Raw genomic sequence first — 24,044 nt, 5'->3', positions numbered from 1 at the left:
CATAATCTGCTGGCCTCACAGGGGAAAGTAAACAGCCATGTGTGAACTGTCTAGGGAGAGAGGTGGTCTCTCAAATCTGAGGGCCTCAGTACTGTGGTGTAAAAAACTCAATTCTCCCAGAAACCCGAATGAGACCAAATAAGATCTTAGCTCCAAATGAGAACCCAGTCCAGTGAATATCCTCACTCTAGTATGTGAGACCCTGAGGAATAACCACAGCTGTGTCATGCCTAGAATTCTGAATTAGAGAACATATAAGGTAAACGGACATTGTTTAAGCTGCTAAGGTTGTGATAATTTATTAGGTAGGAAGCGAAAACTAATACAGAGTTCTGGGAAATTCAAAAGGTAACCGAAGCAAAACTTGAAGGGTGAAAAACCTCTCAGGAAAAATTACTAATACAGAATTCTGGGAAATTCAAAAGGTAACCGAAACAAAACTTAAAGATAAGGGTTAGAAAACCTCTTGGGAAAAACTAAAAAAAATTAGAGGTTAATCCAAGAGGTTCACTATAACTACTAATGGGCAGTTCAGAACCAGGACAAAGAAAATAGATAAAAGAAATAATGTATTTTTTTCAAAGCCAAGAGTTCACCATGATTATTATAAAGGGGCTACATAAAAGGATATAACTGGAAAATTTTAGAACAGTGAGGATAAAGACTCTAAGGAAGAGAAAAAGCAGATCAAATGTGAAAAAATGGAATCTAAATGACATCACACCTCTCAAAACCACCCTGGGAACCAGCATACCAAGGAGCCATGACTGCAAAATTCTCAGGGGAATTATTTTCAAACTAGGACTCTCTCAGCCGGAATCCCCCTTCTTAGGAATCTACTTGAAGATATTCTTCAACAAAGGAGATCCAGGAAAGTGAAGACACAATTATACAGAAGAGGAGTAACGGGTTTCCCAATAAGAAAACAGAGATCAAGTTGCTCAGATTAGAGAATGAGGGGGGCAGTGCTTCAGGGAGTATAATGCCAGGGAGAAAAAAAGAAAGTGACTAATTATCTTAGACATTTTGGGAAAGTATATGAACAGTATAGATGTCTTTGTGAGATACAAAAACAAAACCGGGGCCTCCCTAGTGGCACAAGGGATTAAGACGCAACCTATGAAGCTATATGCAGCCACTGCAGCACAAGTTCGATCCCGGACCAAGGAGCTACCCACATGGCACAGCAGACCTCTCCTGTCTTGTCTGCTGCTCCCCTCAGCAGTGTATTTCAGTCAGTCTGCCTGTTCTGTTCCCCACTCTGTCTCTGATGAATCCTCTCACCCCCACCCCACACCTCTGGCCTGTACCCCAGTTCTTATATGCATAATAAAATAAATCTTAAAAAAAATAACAAAAATAAAACCCAAAATACCGCTAAATAAGTCAATAGATATAGACATAGAACTGTCATACAAGCAGAGAACAATATTTAAATAGCCATAATAACTGTAAGCTTTACACAATAATATCACCAAAAACTATGAAGACCAGAGGAGGCAAGGTTGGGTGCTGGAAGATGAGAACTGGGGCAGTTGACAAACTTAAACCTTCACCTGCAAGACAGGCTGCCAAATACATACAAAGATGAATTACGAGACAGCTCCATAAACATATTCCTTAATAACTTGAAGGTAAGAAGAAAGAGCTTGAAAGACAAAAAATATATACAAGGAGGAGTACAGTAGGCATCTGGGACATTATATAATATGAATTTTAAAACAATCATTTTTAAATTACATGATTGTAGTATTTTGATTGAAAACTAACATGCCCATGAGTGGCACAGAGAACAAGGCAGGTGTGATAAAAAATTTTTAGCAAGCAAGCTCACCTGTTGGTTCAGTTCAATGTTTGGTTGAGTAAATAGCATTTCCACTATATCTGAAATTCAAATCGAGAAGATATTTTTAAAGAATGAAAAGTGAAAGTCTGACATGACTGGTATTTTAAAACAAATGATTCTCATAACAAATTTTTCAGAATTCATGTAAATAGGAGACTAAAGAATATTTTATATCTGCAATGATAATATTCATACCACAAAATATGTGCTCTTTAGTTAAAATAAGATAAACTTCTTTTGGGAATCTAATAGTTTGCATTAAACTTAAAGTATAAATCATAAAAGCATACCTTAAGACATGGCTAAGCTAGCAGAGTCAATTCTGCCTCATTTTTCTCTAAAGATCAGATAGTGGGGCCTGCTTTTATTTTACTGTTGTTTTCCTGTAGCCTTTCCATGCCTGAGAGAAGAAGGAAGTTTCTACTCTTTCAAGTAATAGAGATCCCATGCAGTCAGCTGACCACATTCTACCCACTGTTTTATAGAGCTTCCAGGAACAAGGCTTTTTGGCTGATGTTCTAAAGGATTTGAAAAGAATAAGCACATTTTTTTTCATCTTTGTTGTAACTCTGGCTGCCCTAGGCGAAGCACATTTTTTCAGCAGCATAGACATTTATAAGAAAATGTATTACCTTTGTGACCCCCGTGACAAGCCCAGTATAAGGCAGTGCTTCCAGCTTTGTCTAAACCATTAACGCCAACTCGGTTGTCCAAACACTCTCTCAACCAGCTTAAGTTGCCTGAAAAAAAGTTTACATTTATAAAAACACAAGAAAAGCGTTTTTATTTTTAATTTTTGCTTTTAAATGAATTTCATCCCGGATAAATTTCCATTTGCAATGGATTAATTAGCAAGCCTGAAATTAAGACTTGCTCAACAATACATTCATTGCGGTATATTTTGACCTTCAATTTATTAATGGAAAGCATTAACATCAATTTTTAATGGTAGGTTAATGGAAAGAGCTACATAAGGTATTTTTATGTTGTAAAAAATGTTTATCCTTTGTGAAATTCTGAAATTTGGGGGGAAAACAATCAAACCTAACAACCAGCAAACACTATTCATATTAAAAATGCATTTTCAGTACTTACAAGAATAGAAAGACTAAATAACCTATTCAAAGGTTGTACTTTTATATGCTGAAGTGAAACTATTAATTTAAAATCTTCTGGCTAATGCTATAAGTATCTAACTTAAAAGAATTTTCAATGTCAATTTAGTAGTTTTGCTTGTGCACAATCCCAAGCCAATAATTTTCTTTTGCACATTCCAATTTCAAAAAGGTTTAAAACTGAATGAAAGAAAGCTCAATGAGGCCCTACAAAAACTCCCCATTTTTCTATGGCAGGGTTTCTCAATGGGCCCTAATGTCTATAATTAGAGAAGATTTTGTTGTGGGGGCCAACCATACACTACAGGATGTTTAGCAATGTCCCCAAATTATCCAAAAGGTACCAGTAGCAACCTCCCAATCATGATAGTCCAAATATTTCCAGATACTGTCAAATATCCTAAGATTTAGAGAGAGGAATTACAGGCAGTTGAGAACCAATGCACAGAATAAAGCTCTGGGGGTAAGGTCCTCAGTCATACACCCCTGGCCCCTGTTGCTTCCTTCCTACACCAGCCCATCCTCACCACACACATTTAAACCATACCAACACTCTCCTACATGCTATTTTTCAATAATTTGGATTTTTCATTTTCACATGACATCTATTATAGAAATATTTTATATCTGCAATGATACTTAATATTCATACAACTAATATATACTTAATATATAATGATAGTCATACAACTAATCCAGTGCTTGGAACTGGTGTCTGATGTCAGCTACAGACTATTGGTCTAATGAATCATCTTATACTAAAACTGAAAGGAACCTTAGAAATGATTTCAAGAAAACCCTTCACTATGCAGATGGGGAAATTGAGTCCCAAAGGTAGCAATTAAGTGCCCAAGAAGCCCCTGCCCTTCTGCTCTCCAGTTACTCGTTCTGGCCTCTAAAGCCTGCTTAACTGAAACTCACTTCAACAAATGTACTTATCACAGTGATAATAATCAACCACACTTAGGCCTCCCTGGTGGCGCAAGGTTAAGTCTCAGCACAAAGAAGCTATTGCAGCCACTGCACCAGGAGTTCACAAATTTGATCCTTGGCCAGAGAGCCAACCCACACAGTACAGCAGACCTCTGCTGTCTGGCCAGCTGCTCCCCTCAGCAATGTATTTCAGTAGATTTGCCTGTTCTGCTCCCCACTCTGTCTCTGGTGAATTCTCTAACACCCCCACCCTCCACACACACACACACACACACTCACACACGCACACCTCTGGCCTATACCCCATACCCCGGTTCTTGGATGCATAAATAAAATAAATCTTAAAAAAAAAATGATCAACCACACTTATCTCTCAAAGGCAGCAGACTTTGAGCTCTGGAAGTCACAGACCATGACTTTCCACTTGCCACTGAGCATGATGCTAGGTAAAGTACTGTTGTTAACATTTTGAAAGGACAGGTTTATTAAGAAAGGGAGAAAGAAAAAAGAGAGGCACCCACATAGTCACAGCCAGGCAGGAGAGTTGCCTGACTAAAAATTTTTAATTAAAATCACGCTTTTCTCATTAGGAGAACAGAAAACAGAAGAGAGATTGCCTCCAAGGGAGGAAAGGATTTAACTGGGAAGGGAAATTTCTCTCTTGGGGGGTGGGAGGGGAGAAGTACCAGATTATTTTTATTTATTTATTTTTAGATGAAAGAAATTTCTAGATCTTGCAGATAGGTGTCCATACTTGTCAAAACTCATCCAACTATATAATTAAAATCTGTGTTTTACAGTACTGTGTCTCTCAACCAAAAAAAAAAAAAATTACACCTACCTCTTTTTGCAGCTTCATGCAAAGGATTGTCGATGGATTCTGCCTGCTCAGCCACTAAATTGAAAAGAAAAGTGTGAACCCAGTGTTGAGTGTTTGAGATGATTCACTAAATCCTCTCACTCATCACAGTTGCCTCGCTTCCCAAGTACTAGATTCTTTGTAAATAGTTTCCCTTAATGTGGATAAAAAATAGCAGAAAATCAAACTGAAGTTTCCTGTTTTAAAATAAGCTGGTGTTAGATGAAACCAAGCTAAGCAATAGCTAACAAAACAGTAATTAACTGGAAGTAGAAATAAAAACAAACACAGTAATTAACTAGAGGTATAAATAAAAACAAAGAGATCCGTGGCCTGCACGCCATATACTCAAGTATTTAATAACACAACCTTAGTGACAAAAATGCAAAAGAAAACATTCGATGTTCTTATTCACATTCTGTTCAAACACCCTTTTGAATGGCAGAAAATAATTGTTTCCCTGTCTGTGAGCATGTGTGGAGGAGAATGAAGGGTAAATAATTTGCTTCCTGTGTTCAGAAAAGGTAGTAAGCTCACTTACCTGCCTGGAGGGAAGCTATGTTCACTATTCTAGAATCAGTAGGAGAGATGAAGTGCAACTTTGTTCCAGTGCAACTTTAGACCCACCTCCTCACACCATAAAGGGCTTTAACTGGATACTTCCTTGGCTATTAGGAATCCAAAATAACGAATATTTTACACCCTCAGGGTCCATGACAACCTCGAACTGGAGTAAATGGTAAACAGGTATTTGGGGTTTCAAAGTTTAGAGGAGTGTAGAGATGTTTTAAAACCTTTAAACCCAGAATGGTATTACTCATAGACCAAGCCAAGCAGGACTTTAGTGCTGGACCCAAGTCTCAGCCCTTGATCCTTACCCAACCCTCACTTCCCCTCCCCTAAGAACTTTACAGTGAATTTTCCCCTTCCAGTGCTTGGAACTGGTGTGTGATGCCAGCTATAAACTATTGCTCTAATGATTTATCTCATGCTAAACTGTAAGGAAGCCCTCTCACTACACAGACAGGGAAACTGAGTCCCACAGGTAGCAGTTAAGTGCTATTATTAAGGTGCCTTGCTATTAGAAAGTGGAAGAAAACAGATTAAAATGCAGGTCCCTTGTTTACCAGTTCTGTACTCTTCTTACTTTACTCTTTTTTCTCCCTTTTCTAACTAGAGGTGGCTTCATGGCAGCGGCCACATATTCCTGTTTAAGCTCTCCAAAATGCCCACATAAATATTTAATGAACATCACTGCTCCAAACATGAATTAACAAGACAGGGGTACTTCATCACAAAAGAAAGAGCTAGGCCAAGAAATCATCCATGAGATTTAGCTAAAAGAAAAAAAAAAAAAATGCTCTAAACATTGAATGAAGTAAAACCCTAAGTGCTTCCTTGGAATCCTGGGGTTCTTTCAAGAATGGTAATATGCATTTTCTTATTCCAAAGAGTCAAGTTCAAGTACCTCTGGTGTCCATAACTATCTTATCAATGGTAGGACTAGGGGCAGAAAATGCCCTAGAATGGAAACAACTTCCACTGATTTTTCAACCACAACAGCAAGCTGAAAAGCCTCAAGAATCAGACAACTACAAGTGTAGGAAGGACAGACAGAAGTAAAGCCGCCAGGCCACGCTTACCATAGTTGCTTGGGATTAGTCCAGTCCTGCCTTTGGAGGTGCCTTTCCACCAATTGGTATCAGTCTGATGAAAGAAGACTTCAATTCAGTGGTGCCAAATCCAGTTTACATTTAATCACTTTCAAAACCATTTTGCTAATGGTGTGCACCTACTCCACGAAATGTCCACTAGCGCTGGTTAGAATGACAAAGCTTCCCCACTCCGTGACTGCAGATGTCAACCCACTCCCCTTATCACTAAATTACAACTTTTCACACATCTGCCCATAAAAGCAAATATACTTTATCACAGAGCCTCAAACACCAAAAAATCAGAGATAATATGAAAGAGAAGAAAATATTTACATTTAGTTCAGACTATTCAAAGGACTTTTTTGTTTCAGAATCTAATTTTTCATAGTTTAAAGATTTTCCCCCTTTTTTTCAGTTTTCTAAAGACCTCAATGTCACCTTCATTTTTGAGGTAACTTTCTACTATAAAAAATTTCAAACTGATACAAAAATAGGAATACCAGTATAGAGAACCTACATTTACCCAGTTTTCAATTGTAATGAATCATTTACTCTCCTCAGATTATAGTGAAATAAGTTCTAGACATCATGTGTTTTCATCCATAAATAGCACATATCTAGGAAAGATAGAATTTTTTCAAAGATATCATTCTAACACCATTATCACAGGTTGACTTTCTTTCAAATTTTTGACAATAATTCCTCAGTATCATTGAACATTTAAATTAATATTCAAATTTTCCAGTTAGCCCATAATTTGGAATCTAAATAAGGGCCATGTAATATGACTAACTGATTTGCCTCTCAAGTCTCTTTTAGTCTAGCAAGTTCCCCCTCCATTTGTTTTAGCCCTTTCACAATATACTTGTTGAGAAACCACATTTTGTTCAGTAGTTTCACACTGAATTTTGCCAGTTGCCTCCCTGTGTTATTATTAAAAGCATTCCTCTATTTCCCATATTGCCTATAAATTGGTCATCAGTGCAAGAGGCTCAGTTAGAACCAGTTTCAATTTTGTCAGCAAGGCTATTTCACAGGTAGTATTGATTTCTTCATCAGAGACACATATGTCCAGTGGTCTCTCTATTTGTAATGTTAGCAGCCGCCAATAAGCAATGGATCCATTATTTCACAGACATTGCAAAATGGTGCCATTCTAATTCTATCATTCTCTCTTCATTTAAACTGGAAGATGTCTTTAAAGAGAAAATTTTCCTCTTCCACTCTTAGGTTACCTAGAGATGGAGTTCATAAAGAAAGTGCATGACAAATGCTGATTCATTTCCCTAACAGTTGCCAGAATAAAAGTTGTTACCCTCAAATTCTCTCAGGGTGACCAGTGACATTTGTTTTAAAGTATCATTAGGAATTCAAGGATTCAAACACTTCTACTGTGTTTCAACCCTTGCCAGTTTTTGCCTAAATTGATTGCTCAAATCATCCTATCTTTAGCTAGTGGAAGCTACGTCAATTTAGTTCCTGTGTCTTTCCAGTGTGCCCCTAATTAATAGTCTTTGGTTGTTTCCTTGTTTTCTAGTAAGATGTTTTGTGACTGTCTTGTTCCTTTGCTACTCCGGAAGTACTATCAGCCATTTCTCAAAGTCATCTTAAACATCTTCAGTTCATATGTGGTATTACAAAATATTAGCTGTGCTTACCATGTCAGTAATGTAGATAATATCACCTTCCTCAAAGTATAATTCATCAGGCTAAAAGAAAAAAAAATGTTTAAAGTTTGACTCCCTGTGATTTTTCATGAATTAGAAAACAATGATTATGATAAGTATACAAACTCCAAATCCTAAAAATATTCTTAATAATGTAGCTTTTATATACTTAAACCTGCCCATAAGCTAAATAATGAAACGTCATTGACAAACTAACACATGTATTGAAAGCTGAGCTTTCCCATGATGAACTTCAAAGAATTACATGTTTAACAATTAAGAATTACCCCCATACTTTATATTCTTCCATAATGAAAGCGAGACACTTTTATACCAAAGTAGAATATTAATAAAATTGCTTGTAGAAATTCCAAAAGTGATTTATGTGCTTTCATAAAAGGATGGTTTTTCATTAAAACCAGGAAAAACAGCTAAAAGCTTATCACTGGGCTTCAGTCCTTAAACTCTCATATCAACATCTTTCATCTGATTATTTTGAGAAAACCATTATCCTATCTCATCATATTCAGAGAGAATGAACATTTCATATATGAGAATAGTTAAAACATAACTCAACCTTAATAAGGCTAACGAATTGAAAAATAAAAAGCAGTAACTCAGTCCAGAGACCCTGAGGTTAGCTGATGACACAGTCAATATGGGCTCTGGCCTATACCAACCAAATGTCCTATGAACTCTGAAAAAAGTCAGGTACTTAAATACCCTTTTCCCCTTCAATAGATAATACTTACCAGCATGACTTTATGAGTAAATAAAATGATGTCTAATGAGAGTGAGTTTCAGATATTGGGAACTGTTTATGTAGTAATGGTGAATGAAAAATGTAGTACACAAAATTTCACATAGGATAAGATCATAATAATATATGAAATATGATTAGAAAATTTTCCAAATTTTCTATCATGAGCATGTATTACTTTCATAATTTTGGTTGGAAAATACTTTTTAAAAAGAGCCCTTGATATTTCTGAGCACTTACTGTTCTATACAAATAAAAATTATGCTTGTGAAACAAATTGTTTTAGCCATTCACTTTTCCATTTGTTTAACTCCTCCCTCAATTGCAGACTAGAGTAATACATATGATTGCAGTAGTAATTTATTTAATTTTAAAGATGATCTTTATTATAACAAATATTTCCCCAAAAGATAAATGAAGACTACTACAGCTCTACAATGCTTTAAAAATTACCAAAATATATAAATATTTAGGTGCATTATGCATTCAAATATTGAAATAAGAAAATAACAATTAATGATACCAAGAAACAGCTGAATTCCTTTAAAAGGCAACTTCTTAAAGCATTTGAATTTAAATGACAATTTACAGAGACAAGACTTACACATAGCATAAGCTACACAAAATTAGTTGAACCTATACAAACTCAATGACATTTAAATGTTATTTAAAAGAGGCACTTAGGAGAAAAAAAAATATAGACCTCTAAAATTTTCTCTAAAATAGTCTGATGATCTATGATCAATGTCACTACGAATGTGATGAATACAGAAAATGATTAGGGAAACAAACTATTCCCTTTCGTGCATTCACACACTATTGCTATGCACTATTGCCATGGCATGCATGATTGCTTAATGACATTTTGGTCAATGAGCCACATATACAATGTGGTACCAATAGGCTATAACCATAAAACCTAGGTGTGAGGTAGATGATTACATTTGTATAATTATGTAGCAGTGCAATCAGAAAGGTGGAACTGAGTGGAGAAGGAAAGATAAAAAGGACTTGAGAGAGAAGAGTTGGAGGAGACACTTGGAGCAGAGAGACATGTGAGGAAGAAGCTGCGTTTGCTTCTCAGCCTTGGACTTGCACCATGGACTTGGGGGATATGGAAGGAGACATTTAGAAGAAATGTGGGTGAGAGACCTAGGGGGAGACTGACAATGGCAGCAGACTTTATCTTTGCTTGTACTTTGATAGTGGCTTCTTTCCTTCCAGACTTGCCTTGCCCCTTCTGCCCTTTTCCGATGGTTCTCTGCCAAAAGGTGCCTTAAACTTGTGGCAAGCTTTCGGGCGTTAAGTGGGGCATTTACCTAGGAAAGGGTGGGTAACTTCAGGTGTTTCCTTGAGAAACTACTATCCTTTCTTCTCTTTTCTCTATTGCACATTAATTATAATGCACTATGTTTTTCTTTATGTGGTAGATGGCAGAACCTATTGAAAGCATGCAATATTTGAAGGTCCCTGGGTGCCTCTCATTCTGCCTGCTATCAATTACACTCAGCTGTTTGCACAATGACAAAGTCCCCTAATGATGCACATCTTTAGAACACATCCCATCAATAACTGATGCATGACTGTATTTTCCTGCTGCAAATCAGATCACTCTCAGAGATCAGTGGTCACCACCAGAGCATCACAGCTGAACATAGTGGCTATGCCCACAACAGTAAGGCTGGCCTTTGTGGGCAATCTTAACAACATTTGATTATCTCTCCTTCAGATGGCAATGACAGTTGGGAGAGGGGAATGAAGTAGGATGTATTAAGGCCAAGGCATTAATTTCTGGAGTGACTTGAGTTTCCTGTAGTTTTGAATAGATCTGTCCTTTTTTAGAGCCATCCTGGGGCAATCTTATTTTCTGAGAGCTAACCTTGTTCATGTATGTCTTATGATGAATCCTCCTCCACTAGTGCTTTCACTGGAGTGAAAAAGTCATCTCCCCCTACAGTTCGGCCCCCTTTTGAAATTGCAAATGTCAAATCTGTTCAAGTTCTCACATTTAATAAAATCACCTGCCCTTAAAAAAAAAAAGGCACATTTGAAAAAGCACCAAACAAATAGCTATAAAAAAAAAAGGCGCAATATAAATTAGCCTTTCTCTCAAAAAAAGAAAAGAACAAAGCTCAGGCCAATGAACAGCAAGTATTTAATGGATACAGGGTTTTCTTCTGAAGTGATGAAAATGTTTTGCTACTAGATAGAGGCAGTGGTTGTACAATATTGTATACTAAATGCCACTGAATTGTTCTCTTTAAAAGGGTTAATTTGATGTTACATGAATTTTACCTAAGTAAGAATAAAGGCAATAAAGCCCAAAACAGTTAAAACTTTAAAAGTTTTTAAAGAAGCTCTGTCCTTTGTGGTTTGGTAAAGTGCACCATTTGGAAAATGTCTCTGAGTACAGACATTTTGATAGTTCTCATGCTGTTTCGTTTTTAAATTAATGGCTACTGTTCAATAGTGGTGTCCACCACAAGTCACGCATTAGGTCAGACTTGTTTTTCAACAGAGGCAACAAGAAGAGACGGTCGATTTCACTCAGGTAAAAAAGGACTTGCTATTTTTTTATCCTGAGAAAGAAGACTGGGCAGTTTATTTTCTTTTAAATCAATAGCTCCTTGATATACAATGCTACTACCTGTAAAATATCTTCTTCCAAAGAAAGTAGGGGCAGTTTCTCCTAAGCTAGCCAAGGAGGAGGCCTACCAAATTCTTCAGACTATTGGCTGCAATACGACAACAAAGTAATTTCATGATTTTAAACTTTAAATACACTTTGCCTATAATAGTCACACTTCCCATTAAGAAGTCACTAGCAGGACAGTTAATGTAAACTGTTCAATGAGGATGTACTTTTAAATTCCTGGCATCATAGTCATAGGACAGAAATGGGAAAACAGTGACACAATCAAGTAAGAACTTCTATATTTCTAGCTGGCTCTTTGGTTTTTAACCACGTTCTTTCATTCCTCTCCTTGAAAACCCACAAGGTATCAGGATGGTAAATTATTGGCCACTGTGATATTACAGCAGTGAGTACAAACTTGGTAACATATATTCTCATTTCCATTCCACATATTCTTGGTAACATATAATTCCCAAGGTATTAATTTTGTTGGATTATGCAAATATATATTTTATGAAAAATTTTAGAATAACTATAATATTCTTTTGAAATTTTCAGATGTCAACAAGGAGCTCCAAAAATTAAAAAAGAAAAAAAATCAAAATCTCCACAGAAATTTAACACTTTATAGCATTTTTTATGTACCAGGTACTGGTCTAGACATTTAGAAATATTAACTAATTTAATCCTCACCAGCAACACTATGAGGTGGGTTCTATCCTTAGCAACACATTAGAAAGGAGATATTTGTCCAAGGCCAAAGGGAAGATACATAATGGACCCCAGACTTGAAAGATGGCAATCGGGCTCTGAAGTTCCTGCTCTTCACCACCACCTGTGATTTTTCTCGTACAGAAGGATGTGTAGCCATTTTTGGTCATTGTGGTGTTATAAACCGTTTAAAAGGTGATGACTGTGGAAATACCTGTTGTTTCCGGCCCCACACAGGGCAGTACCACTGACCAATACCCTATGCCTGAAAGCAAACTTTGATCTTCACAACAACCAATTAGGCAGGGCTGGGTCATAGGTATGTATAATCTCCATTTCACAAGCAGGCTCTGAGAGGTTGAAAAATTTGCCATAAAACACATAGTTATTGACAATTGGGGGACTACCTCAATTTTTGGAATCGCAACCTACAGTTCCTTCCTCTACACATGGTCCTATAAACCTAGTGAAGCTGAGTAAATATTACGTCACACAGCAGTGTCATGCTGGTTACCTTTTAGGAATCACCATACCTGCAGCACATGGGAAATGCTATTTAGTTCCCATCAGCACATCTGTATACTGGTCTATCCAGTCCAGCCAGGTCTCCACATGACATTTTATTGGATTGTGGGTTGGGCAAGAAAGAAGAACCAAGCAAGGCTTAGTAATGTCCAGACTACTTGCCTTCAATCTGAACAGATGAAAAATGAGTTGGCAGGAAGAGCCAGACAACACAAACTGGCAGTTTTTGACCTTTTCAGAGGATCTGTGAGACTGGAGTTAGACACCACTGTCCCCATCTCCTGAGGTGGGGCACTAGCTAAAAATTAGACCAATGCCTCCCTGGGGTCTACACATGTCAACAAGAGTCCCAAACAGTTCAGTTCAGTCCTTTAACCTTGTCTTGTCTCAAGCCTAAATTCAAGGAGACCAGGTCAGCCAGCCATGTTCCTGGGTATACCTATCCCTCCAGAGAAAAGAGTTATAGGTCAAACTGAGTTCTTGACTAAACTGAGCTTTCAATACTGTCCCACAAAAATTCTCACTCAGAAACAGAATGCAACTAGTCTAGTTCTAAGATAACATCAAAGTGCTGAACAACTATGTAGCATGGGCACTTGAAACAGGAAGGCCAGTGGGGCTAGACACCACCTGCTCAGTCAGATGCTTCCCCTTTAACATTTGGGAGTGAAGTGGGGCAACAGGGCAAGCACCACTCAGTACATAAAGCATGAACTGAGTGCAGCCTAGGATCCTTGGACCAGGAATATTTTAAAATATAATAACATTTTAAACATAGACTATTCAAAACACCTAACAAAGTAAATAACTATTTTCTCCTGTGCATTCGATAATAACTAAGATATTTTAAAGAGCAATCTTGGAGCAGAATGAGGATGGGGGGAAGGTTCAAGGAGAGGGGGACTAAATTAATCAGCACCAACCAATCAAAAATAATTGTTAAATGTCTATGAATACACCAAGCATAGCTTTTAATAGTAACAATGATTCCTTGAGAGTTACAATAGCTTTATACATAAATCTCACTTATTCTCACTAAAACCTTATGAGGTCACTATTAATCTCACTTTACAGATGAGCATACCAAGGTAGGAAGGTTAGGGAATTTCCTAATTTCCCAGGTTATATCACTATTAAAGAGACAGAGCAGGTCCTCAAGTCAAAGGGTAAACTCTGAGCCCATGTTCTTCTACCCCCTAAACATTGTGCTGGTGGGCAGGTCTAAACGCCAAGCAGAGAAGTTCAATGGGGCAGAGACATCCCACCTCTAGGTAGATGAAGAAGTATTTTACAGGGGCAATGTCCTGAGACCAGAGAGGGTTTAGAGATGGTTTCTGCTACATGGCAAATCCAGACTGGCATGGTCCCAGAAGGGGAAGGAGGGTAGCTGTTTGCCTTTTGGGAATCAACATACCTGCAGCACATAGGAAATGCTATTTTAGCATTTCCACAGAGGACTCTGTCCTTAGTCAAGTAAAGGATTGAATGAGGTGATGGATTCAAAGCTACATTTTAGGAAAATCAATCAGGCAGGAGAAAATAGATAGATGGAGAGGTTATGTGTGTCAAATAACAGAAAGACATAAAATCATGAGGAACAAAGGACAAGAGGAAGAAGGGTCAGTGAGAAAGGACAAATGTGATGATCATCAAGATACTGGAGGAGACATCACCAAAGATCTCAAGCTGAGTAAACGCAGCTTCCATTTTAGAGTTAGGGAAGCAGCATAAAATGGTCATTCACTGACTGGCTCAGGAGGACAACTGATAACTCCCTCCCCGCCTCCCACTCCTATCTGCCTCGGGGTCACACGATAGCCCTCTCTTTGACTTTGTGACAAAACAATAATTTCTGGGTCTCATACTCCCTTATATTTTTGTGTTTCTCCAAAATTCACGCAGTTTAGTTCTAACCCTCAATATGTCAGAATGTGCCAGTATTAAGAGACAAGTTTTTTTAAGAAATAATTGCTAAAATGAGGTTATAGACTGGGTCCTAATCCAGTCTGACTTGTCCTTTCAAGAACAGTTGATTAGGACACAGACAAGTACAGAGGAAAGTCTGTGTGTGGACACAGGGGAAAAAGATGGCCATCTACAAGTCAAGAAGAGGGGCATCTGAAGAAAACAAACTGCTGATGATGGAAACTGAGAATAGAAAAATTTAGACAAAAGGTCTCACAAGAGCAGGAACCAAAGGTAGGAGTAGGGTTGATTAACTTGTTAAACCGGCTATGGGACTGTCCAGGAATCTGAGGTAGGGTTATAGAAGACCAACCCAATCAGACCCCAAAGGGATAAAATTCCACAAAGGAATGAAGACCCCCAAAGAACACTATAAAAGAACACCCCTAGCTTTGATAAAATGCAGCTCTTGCCCCAAGACTGCCCACCTGTGCCTATGCAGATGTCTCTTTCTTAAATCTGACTCTTTCAGAATGAAGATCTTGTCCTTCAAGACTTCGCACTGTCTGCAGGTACCTATTTTTTCCCCCAACTTTCTCTTATTCCTAATAATCCTTTAAAATACAGTCTGTTTGTCTGTGTCTATACAAACATCTTTTTCCTTAATAAATTTGCTGTGTGCCATTGAAGAGGTTCAATGTGAGGTTAAGTAAATTTTGTACAGTGAGTATACATCAGATCTGGGATTTGAAGGCAGGCCAGGACAGATGGCAGTGAATCAATGCTCAGTGCCACCTCTTCTGAGGTGCCTACTCTGGTGACACAGGGTCCAAGGCAAACCCATAGATGAAGCTAGTAGCTAGCTGGTTGCCCACAGTAGAAAGGATCTAGTCTCTAGTGTGGAAGAGAGAAAAGTGAAAGAGAGCAGGTTTCCCTTCTTGGTTTTTTTTTTTTCTCCTCTGCCTCTTAACTATCTAGACCCCTGCTTCCAGTGTTTTGCTCCTAGTCAGTATTCCATGCCTCCAGTAGAGTGATTCTTCTAAAATTTAACTGTCTAAAAAACACTTTCATACTCAAAACCCTCCAACTGCTTCCCATCTCAACCTGAACAAAATCCAAATGAGGCAGCACTCAAGCCCACCTGTGTCTATGCAGGTGCCTCTTTTAACAAACCTGTCCCTTTCGGGACAGTGTCTGCAAGCATCCTTTTCCTCTTTGCTTTTTTTATGTAATAAACCTGTCCTTTTGGATTAAGACAAACAAACAAAAAAAACCACCATGCCCTATATGACCTCTAACTTAACCTTTCACTTAACCTCCCCCTCCTCATCCATCCATGACTTTTCCAGCCCCCACTGTCCTCCCTGCTCTTTCTAGAATCCACCAAGGATGCTCCTTGCTGCTTCCTCTGCTCCTATACTTCATTCATGTCTTTGCTCAAATGCTACCTTAATGGAATGGCTATTCCTAAATACCCTAACACTTTTTTCCCCATTCGCCTATTTGCCTCTTACCCTCCTTAATTTTCTTCATAACACTTATCAAGCTATGACAGTCACATTCCTTTGTGTGTCCCTCCTTCCTGGAATGCAATTTCTATGAGACTGTCATTTCTGTTGTCACCCCACCATCCCCAAGGTCTGAACTGATGGCTGCACATAATTGGTGCTAACATATGGATGGACAGCTGGACTTACGGGTGTATACAAAGAGTATAACAATGGAAAATACATACAGCAGAGACATAGAAAAGTGCTCTTAGCAGCTAGTATCATAGTGTAGCTTGATGTGGAGGGTAAGGGAAGAATTGGGGATGGTTAGTATGAGATTCAGAGGGGGATGGCTAAGAGTCACATGCTTTATGTGTAGATCGCCTGGTGATCTTAAAGTGGGGGGAGAGAATCAGCACCAGATGGACTAGGACCTTGAGAGAGGGAGGAGAGAGGTCATCAAGTAGCTTAGCTTTCATACCTCTGTGCAGTAAAAAAAAAAAAAAAGAGAGCACATCCATTCCTGTAAATTATTTACATCCACCAAAGGAAAGGCAGACCACACAGGCCAGAAGTGTCTCAGAGAAATTGCTTTACATTCTATATCAATTTAAAGTTAAAACTGAATACTTACAGTTCTGGGTTCAAATGTATACAGAGCTCTGAACACCTTAACTTGTCCTAAAATAGAAGGAAAAAACAACACACGATCATTTCTAAATTTGCTGTAAATAGTATTATCTATTCTATTTATCAGAATTCCCTATTAAAGGCCCATGTGAGAAATTTGTTTTGGAAGTACACCTCCTGATACAGGATGTATTTTTAAAATACTTGTTAAATAAAAGCATGAATAAACACACACCTCCAAGAAATGATTTTGCTTCCTCTTCTCAAATAACAGGAACTACACAATTATTTGTACTTAGCTTTTGTCCTATAAAGTCCTTCAAGTCCTATGATTAAGTTTAGAAAGGTGAGGGTTTAACATAAAGAGACACTTAATGTGACAATAGATAGTAGTTAAATATTCTTAAACCAATGGTTTAGAGCTTCATATTTTCCAAAAGAAAGAAAATATCATGGAGAGGGAAAAGAGAACCTGTTAGAGAAACATTATGAGAAAAGGTGTCTATTTTATTTTATCTTTTTAAATTATTCTTATTTATTTATTTATTTAAAGATTTATTTATTTATACAAGAACCAGGGTACAGGCCAGATGTGCAGGAGGGTGAGAGGATTCACCAGAGACAGAGCGGGGAGCAGAACAGGCAGATGGACCGAAGACACTGCTGAGGGGAGCAGCGGGTGAGGCAGGAGAGGTCTGCGCGCCATGCGGGAATCTCCCTGGGCGGACGGGAATTGAACCCATGCTGCAGAGGCTGCTGACAGCTTCACAGTGCTGTACTCAACCCGCTGCGCCACCGGGAGGCCAAGGTTTATTTTATGAGTGAGATATTCAACTATCTACCACAGCGCCTAGCACACAGGAGGTTCTTAACAATTACATGCTGAATGGATGAGGAAGAATGGATGAATGAACGAACAGAAAGCAGTTGTGATGTTAAACAGCATTGTCCTAAGTACTTCATGCACTGATGGAAAAGTTCTACCACTGCGCTAGTCACATAATGCTCCAGAGGACTGAAAATGCAGCAAGTATGACTGAGAAATGAATTTTAAACATGATTTAATTATAATTAAGTTAAAATGCCACATGTGGCTGGTGGTTATCGTATTTACCGTGATAAAAAAACATCATATGTAATACCAGAAAATGGCAAGTGACACAGTGCCCATTAAGAGGGGACTCTGTAAGTCAGTTCTGATTCATCCAGATGATAGAGTCATTGAAAAGAAAAGTTGCTGACAGCTCCAATGACACTGACATAGCAAAGAGCCTACGAAATAGGCAATGAAAAAAAATGCAATTCATAGAATAGTATGCCAGATACATCCTGTTTACATTGAGAATGCACGTACACACTTTTTGAATAATACACCCATAATTATGGGTGCTGTAATTCAACTTTACATTACACTGAGCATGTGGTATTTTTATAAAAAATGCAAGCAGTAAAGACACTTTGGTGAGAGGAGGGAAGATCATTTTCTTTCTTCTGAATGTCCTAATATGGAAGAGCATCTTAGACCCCATTTCTAAGGTGGGTCTGCAAGAAAACATTAGTCTTGCAATTTGACTTCCATGGCCACTTCTCAATAGAGGTTAACAGGCAGAGTAACTTTGTTTTTGACCCACACCCAGAGGCCTGAGAAAGGAAACATCAAACGGAAGGAGGAGCTGCCAGGAGAAATATTTTCTGCTGACCTGATTTTCTCTTTGAGAGGGGAGACAGTTATCTTGATTACTTCAAACTTTCCAAAAAGAAGTTACACGAGGAAGCAGTCCACTCGTAACCAAAATCAATAATAATAGAAATTTCCTGCTCCTTTGAGAGAATGGGAGTGATGAGACAAACCTTGGCTAATTTTGGAAACAAGATCCAATGTCAACCTAATGAGTTTAGATAAGGCAATATCAGCTAATACAAAAATAAATTAAAGAACCTGAAAAAAATACTTAGAGTATAACACTATCACTGATTTTTGTAACTGTTTATTTTGTGATCATCTATTTAAAGTGTTCACAGTGAAATAGAAGTGGGAGATTTATTTATATTTTGATTTATACTAAACATAGAAAACCAGGCAACTCCTCAATATTATACAAGGAAACATCCTATGTAAAATATAGAAAATGCTTCATACACACAATCTTATTTTTCTATAATGTCAGGATGTTAGCCTCTTGTGAATGCCCTTTAATCCATATATTATAAAAATTCTGGGTCTTAATTTATTCCATTCTCAAAAGTGAGCCAAGCAGAAATGAACCAATGCAATAGAAACAGCCAGAACAGATGAAAGAAATGCAATAAAGAGAAAAACAGATGTCATTCATGATTATAATTACAATCCCAGATATGATCTCAAGAGAATAATAATTAAAACACTCAATTCACTGGTTGTTTTTACATTCTATTCAATTCAACTTTGGGCAATGTTCTATACGTGTACAAGCTAACAGAGAGTATTAAAAGGAAGACTCATAGTACAGTCCTTGCAGACATCTAAAGAAATAATAAAAACATCTTAAAAGATCATAAAGAGCTGGCACTGATCAATTCCTAACTTAAAGACAGCAGAATCCCAACTAAACAACAGTCGCATTCTTGCATATACAGAGCAGCTATCTTAGAAGCCTTCTTCTGAGACCCTCCATCTTGATCGTTTTCTCAAGGAAGTCTGGTTACATACAACAGAGAGAAAATGGAGCTGAGAAGATAGCATGAATTACCTGAAATCACCCAGGAATTCACCCTGAATTAAGAGTGGAAGGAGGCCCAATCTTTTGTCTGATGCTTTATGTGAATCTATGCATGAAATATCATGTGAAAGGTATTAAGGGTTTCAGTAGGGCTGGTCTCCTGACTAAGCAAGATAAGCAATTCCCATCACACCAGCAGGAGAGATGGCAGCAGGCCCCTGCTGGCTTTTCACTTGGCTGGTTCCTCACCTTGCCAGGCACACCCTTCCCTGTTCTCTGCAATCCCACCCAGCTCCTACAGAGAAGGGCTGAGTTCACTAGTCATCAGCCAAACATTATTTTTCTCTGGAGTCAGGCTGACCCCAGACCTAATCATTGCCCAGAGTGGCTGGAGCAAGGTGAAAGAGGAGGAAGGGGACCTGGGACAGGGCCTTGTACAGGTAAAGGTTGACACAGGGGTTAAAGACAGCGCTATCAAGCTATTGCCAGCCAATGCAGTACCAGTTGGATCCCTGGCTGGCCAGGGAGCTAACCCACATGGCACAGCAGATCTCTCCTGTCTCACCCACTGCTCCCCTGAACAGTATATTTCAGTAGATCTGCCTGTTCTGCTCTCCACTCTGTCTCTGGTGAATCCAGTCAACCCCCCCACCCCTACTCCCCACACCTTTGGCCTACACCCCAGTATTTATATGCATAAATAAATAAATAAATCCTTAAAAAAAAAAAAAGAAGAAAATTTCTTGTTTCTGAGGTTTGAAAACACAGTACACATGGTGTACCGCTGAGGCCCTGAAAGAGCACTTAGAAGGACTTGGGGCTACCAAACTCAAACATAATTTCTAATATACTTTATTCTCTGTTGAAGAATTAGAGAAGCTTCTAGAATGAGCCACTAAACTAGCATTCAAAAAGGACTGCTGTGCCTCCCTGGTGGCGCAAGGGATTAAGACACAGCACTATGAAGCTACCCGCAGCCACTGCAGCACTACTTTGATCCCTGGCCAGAGAGGTAACCTACATGCCGCAGCAGACCTCTTCTGACTCGTCCGCTGCTCCCCTCAGCAGTGTATTTCCATAGATCTGCCTGTTCTGTTCCCCACTCAGTCTCTGGTGAATCCTCTCACCCCTCCACACCTCTGGCCTGTACCCCAGTTCTTGTATGCATAAACAAATAAATCTTTGAAAAAAAAAAAGGACTGCTTACTATAAAGTATAGTCATATCCTAAACAGCAAGAAGAATCACAATTCAAATTAGCAGACCTTAGTTACCTATAAAAGATCAATTATTTTATTTTCATTCTTTCTTACAAATGCTGAGAAGCATGAGACATTTCAAGTGGATTTTATTTAAAATAGCTATGGTAACTACTACATATCACCATAACAGTTAAAGCTAAATATATTGAGAGTGCTAAGTGTTAAGAAGGATAAAGCACAACTGGAATTCTCAAGATACTAACAGTGGGCATGTAAACTGGCAGAATCACTATTGAAAATTACTTGGCAGTAGCATTAATTCAGTTTTTACAAGTCTTAACATGCCCTTGAGATCTTAATTTGCATTTAGAAAAGAACACAATTAAAAAACCCTCCTTGCATCTTTTCTGACTAAAATACTGCATACAAAAGTGACCCCTCCCCCTCTCTGCTCAAGGGTACAGTGATATTTTTAACTGCAGATCATGATCTATTAGATTGTGAAACTAATTTAGTGGCTTTTTAAAACACTAAATAGAACAAAAAAGACCAGCGTACATTGCACACAATAGAGGTAACTGATTTGTGAAATTTTTGTTTCCTCGTAACTAGAGCTATAGATGAACAGATGGATGTTTACTTTAGATATTTACCAAATACACATTTTGGCATAATGTTAAATGGCCAAGTATTTGCCAAATCCAGAAGTTGCCATTATAGAATGAATTACAAGATACAAGAATAAATCTAATGAAATTCATCTGGGAAACAAGAACAAAAGTGAAACATTATTCAGAATATAAATTATGATTATAATTTTATTATTAAAAATTCTGGTAGATTCATTTTTAAAGTTTGATATAAAAGGGCAGAAAACAATTCCTCAGCAATATTAACAGCAGCCAAATGAAATTTTTGCAAAACCAAACAAATGTTCTCTCTAAAATAAGATTGTGGAAAAAGAAGGTATCTTGGTGCTAGCTATCTCTGGTACTTATCAGCTGCCTGCCATGATAATGCCACCAATTTAGTAAGCTTTCTTTCCTCCCTAATAGAAACTGAAGTCAAAACATACCTCCTCACCTCCTGGGATTGAAGATTACCTTAAAGTTGATGATGCTATTTCATTGAGGGCAATCACACAAAGGAGATAATGGTTCCCCCCACCGGCAAATTATTAGTGAAATAGTTTTTCAATTTCTTTTTAAAGATTTATTTATTTATGTATGCAAAAGCTGGGGTACAGGCCAGAGATGCAGGGGGCGAGAGGACTCACCAGAGACAGAGTGGGGAACAGAACAGGCAGAATGACTGAAATACACTGCTGAGGGGAGCAGCAGGCAAGACAAGAGTTCTGTGCACCATGTGGGTTTCTCCCTGGCCTGAACTCATGCTGCAGAGGCTGTGGATTGCTTCATAGTGTGGTGCTTAACCCCATGCGCCACCAGGAAGGCCCTAGTCTCTCAATATTAACTCAATCTATACCTATACTTTTCTCTATTTCTATAATAAATTTTGGACACACAAATTCACAGTATCAAAATCATCACTAATATAATATTTTTACATTCTGATAATACATGTTTGCACTTTCAATTGACTAGGTAATTTTTCATACATAAAGATCTAGGTCAAGTAAAATTTGAAAGGCACTGTTCTAAACTCTGATCAATTAGCGGTTTGCTACAGGACTTACTAAAGAATAAATTTTATCTTCTCTTTCTTTGTGAATTTCAAAATTTAGCTAGCATATATAAAACAGTATCTTCCCATCTCTCCCAAAAGCAGATAGTTATAACCAATATTAAGAGCTTTCAAAAAGAAAGAAGAGTAAAAGAATTATTGAACAAGGGAGAATCATAGAAAAATAAGAATTTACCACTATATATACATATATGTATACATGCATATATATATATATATATATAATTTCTCCAAGAGAATGCAGGGACCATAAACTTAATTTATATCCTAGGGGCATGAAAAAGATGTGACCACAAAAAATACTCTCAGGGTGAATAAAAGTATTAGTATAATTTCTACTAGGCATATTTAAATCTTTCTATTAAATATGCATGCTAAAACAGGATGTTTCCTGCTATGAGATCATATCCAAGAGGCAGGGCCCATCACTTAGATTGCTGGGGTGAAAGGAAACAGCTGTGCTCTGGTGGGCCAGCACGGCTTCCCCTGGGTTTTTCAGATTCCAACCCCCATAAATGAGGTATGATTAGTTCAGAACAAGTTTCTTGATGAAGATCTCTATTCACATCATTCCACAAAAGTCAACTGCTTGAAAATAAAGCACAGCAGCTATACTCTTTGCAAAGGAAATCATGTGAGCTCAGCAATATCCAAGAGTTTCCACTGTAATGAGTTGGATCTTCGCTGGATTATGTAAATCAAAGCCAATTAATTCTAGTTACACATACACTTTTAAAGCATATAACCAATTTTAAAAACCTGTGAACATGTTTTCATTTTTCCTTATTCCAACTTCTTCCCTCTAAGCCCCCTTATCTATATCTAAAAAATACTAAAAACCTAAAGAATTTGAAACGTGTCTTGATTTCAGCTGCAGGAATTGCAGACCCATTAAAAACAGTAGCCAGTGTGTTTTCTGACAAGAGGGTTTCTGTTTATTAACAGTGTGCCTTTCTTATCCATTTTTCCTTTGCTTATGCTTTTTAGTGCCTTTCAGCAAACTTGGTTACTTTCACATTGAGGGTCAAAATTGCTGGTTATTTTTATTTCTTCTCCTCAGTATAACATAAAAGTCCCAAAGAACGAGGTTCAAAATTTCAGATGACAAGCTGGTTGCCAACTACGTCTTGACTGGCTAAGCGTTAGAGGAAGGAGTAAAGGCCCTTAAAGATAATTTTTCCCAAAACGAACTGCTTTTGCTTCCAAAGTCAGTTTGTAGGGTTTGAGAGTGGTGAGGAGAGAAGAATAAGAAAACTCTTTATTTTGGTCCTTGAAATCTAAGTAAAAAATGCTACGCTGGTCAAATCACCTTTTACAAAAGGCAAGATGAATCCAATGTTTGACCCATGACAGCAATGCCTGTTTCTGTAAAACCAATGAGCCAAGAATGGTTGAGTGGGTAATCAAATTAATATTTTGCAATACATGAACATTATTTGAAATTTTAACTGCAGTGTCCATAAATAAAATTTGGAAGACAGTATTTGCACATTGCCCATGGCTACTTTCTCACTACAGTGGTTGAGCTGAGCAGCTGCAACAGACACCATCTGTGACCACAAATCTACAGTATTTATTGTTTGGCCCTTTACAGAAAGCCCACCGACCCCTAGCCCAGGCCCCCCCTTTCTGGTAAGTTAAAAGTCAGAGAAAAGAAGCATTATGCCACAGCATGGAGGGTGCAAGTCTGCCTCTCACTGACTCCACAT

The 24,044-nt window shown here is 38.0% G+C and overlaps 1 protein-coding gene across 1 annotated transcript in view; it reads right to left on the bottom strand.

The window, feature by feature from the left end:
• The window catches only part of OSTF1 (osteoclast stimulating factor 1), a 52,602-nt gene that overhangs the window by 10,666 nt on the left and 17,892 nt on the right, over positions 1-24,044 (bottom strand). Inside the window, exons 2-7 of the mRNA XM_037492472.1 lie at positions 16,736-16,782; positions 8,067-8,117; positions 6,397-6,460; positions 4,736-4,789; positions 2,479-2,586; positions 1,835-1,884 (exon numbers count right to left, since the gene is read on the bottom strand). Of these exons, the coding sequence (XP_037348369.1) occupies positions 1,835-1,884; positions 2,479-2,586; positions 4,736-4,789; positions 6,397-6,460; positions 8,067-8,117; positions 16,736-16,782 (374 nt within the window). The remainder of the gene's footprint in view (positions 1-1,834; positions 1,885-2,478; positions 2,587-4,735; positions 4,790-6,396; positions 6,461-8,066; positions 8,118-16,735; positions 16,783-24,044) is intronic.

This window comes from Talpa occidentalis, unplaced genomic scaffold (genome assembly GCF_014898055.3).
Source record: "Talpa occidentalis isolate TD23 unplaced genomic scaffold, MPIMG_talOcc4v2.1 talOcc4.7, whole genome shotgun sequence".
Classification (NCBI taxonomy): Eukaryota; Metazoa; Chordata; class Mammalia; order Eulipotyphla; family Talpidae; genus Talpa; species Talpa occidentalis.
Note: the sequence above shows the minus strand (reverse complement) of the source record. Positions and strands in the feature narration are given on the sequence as shown.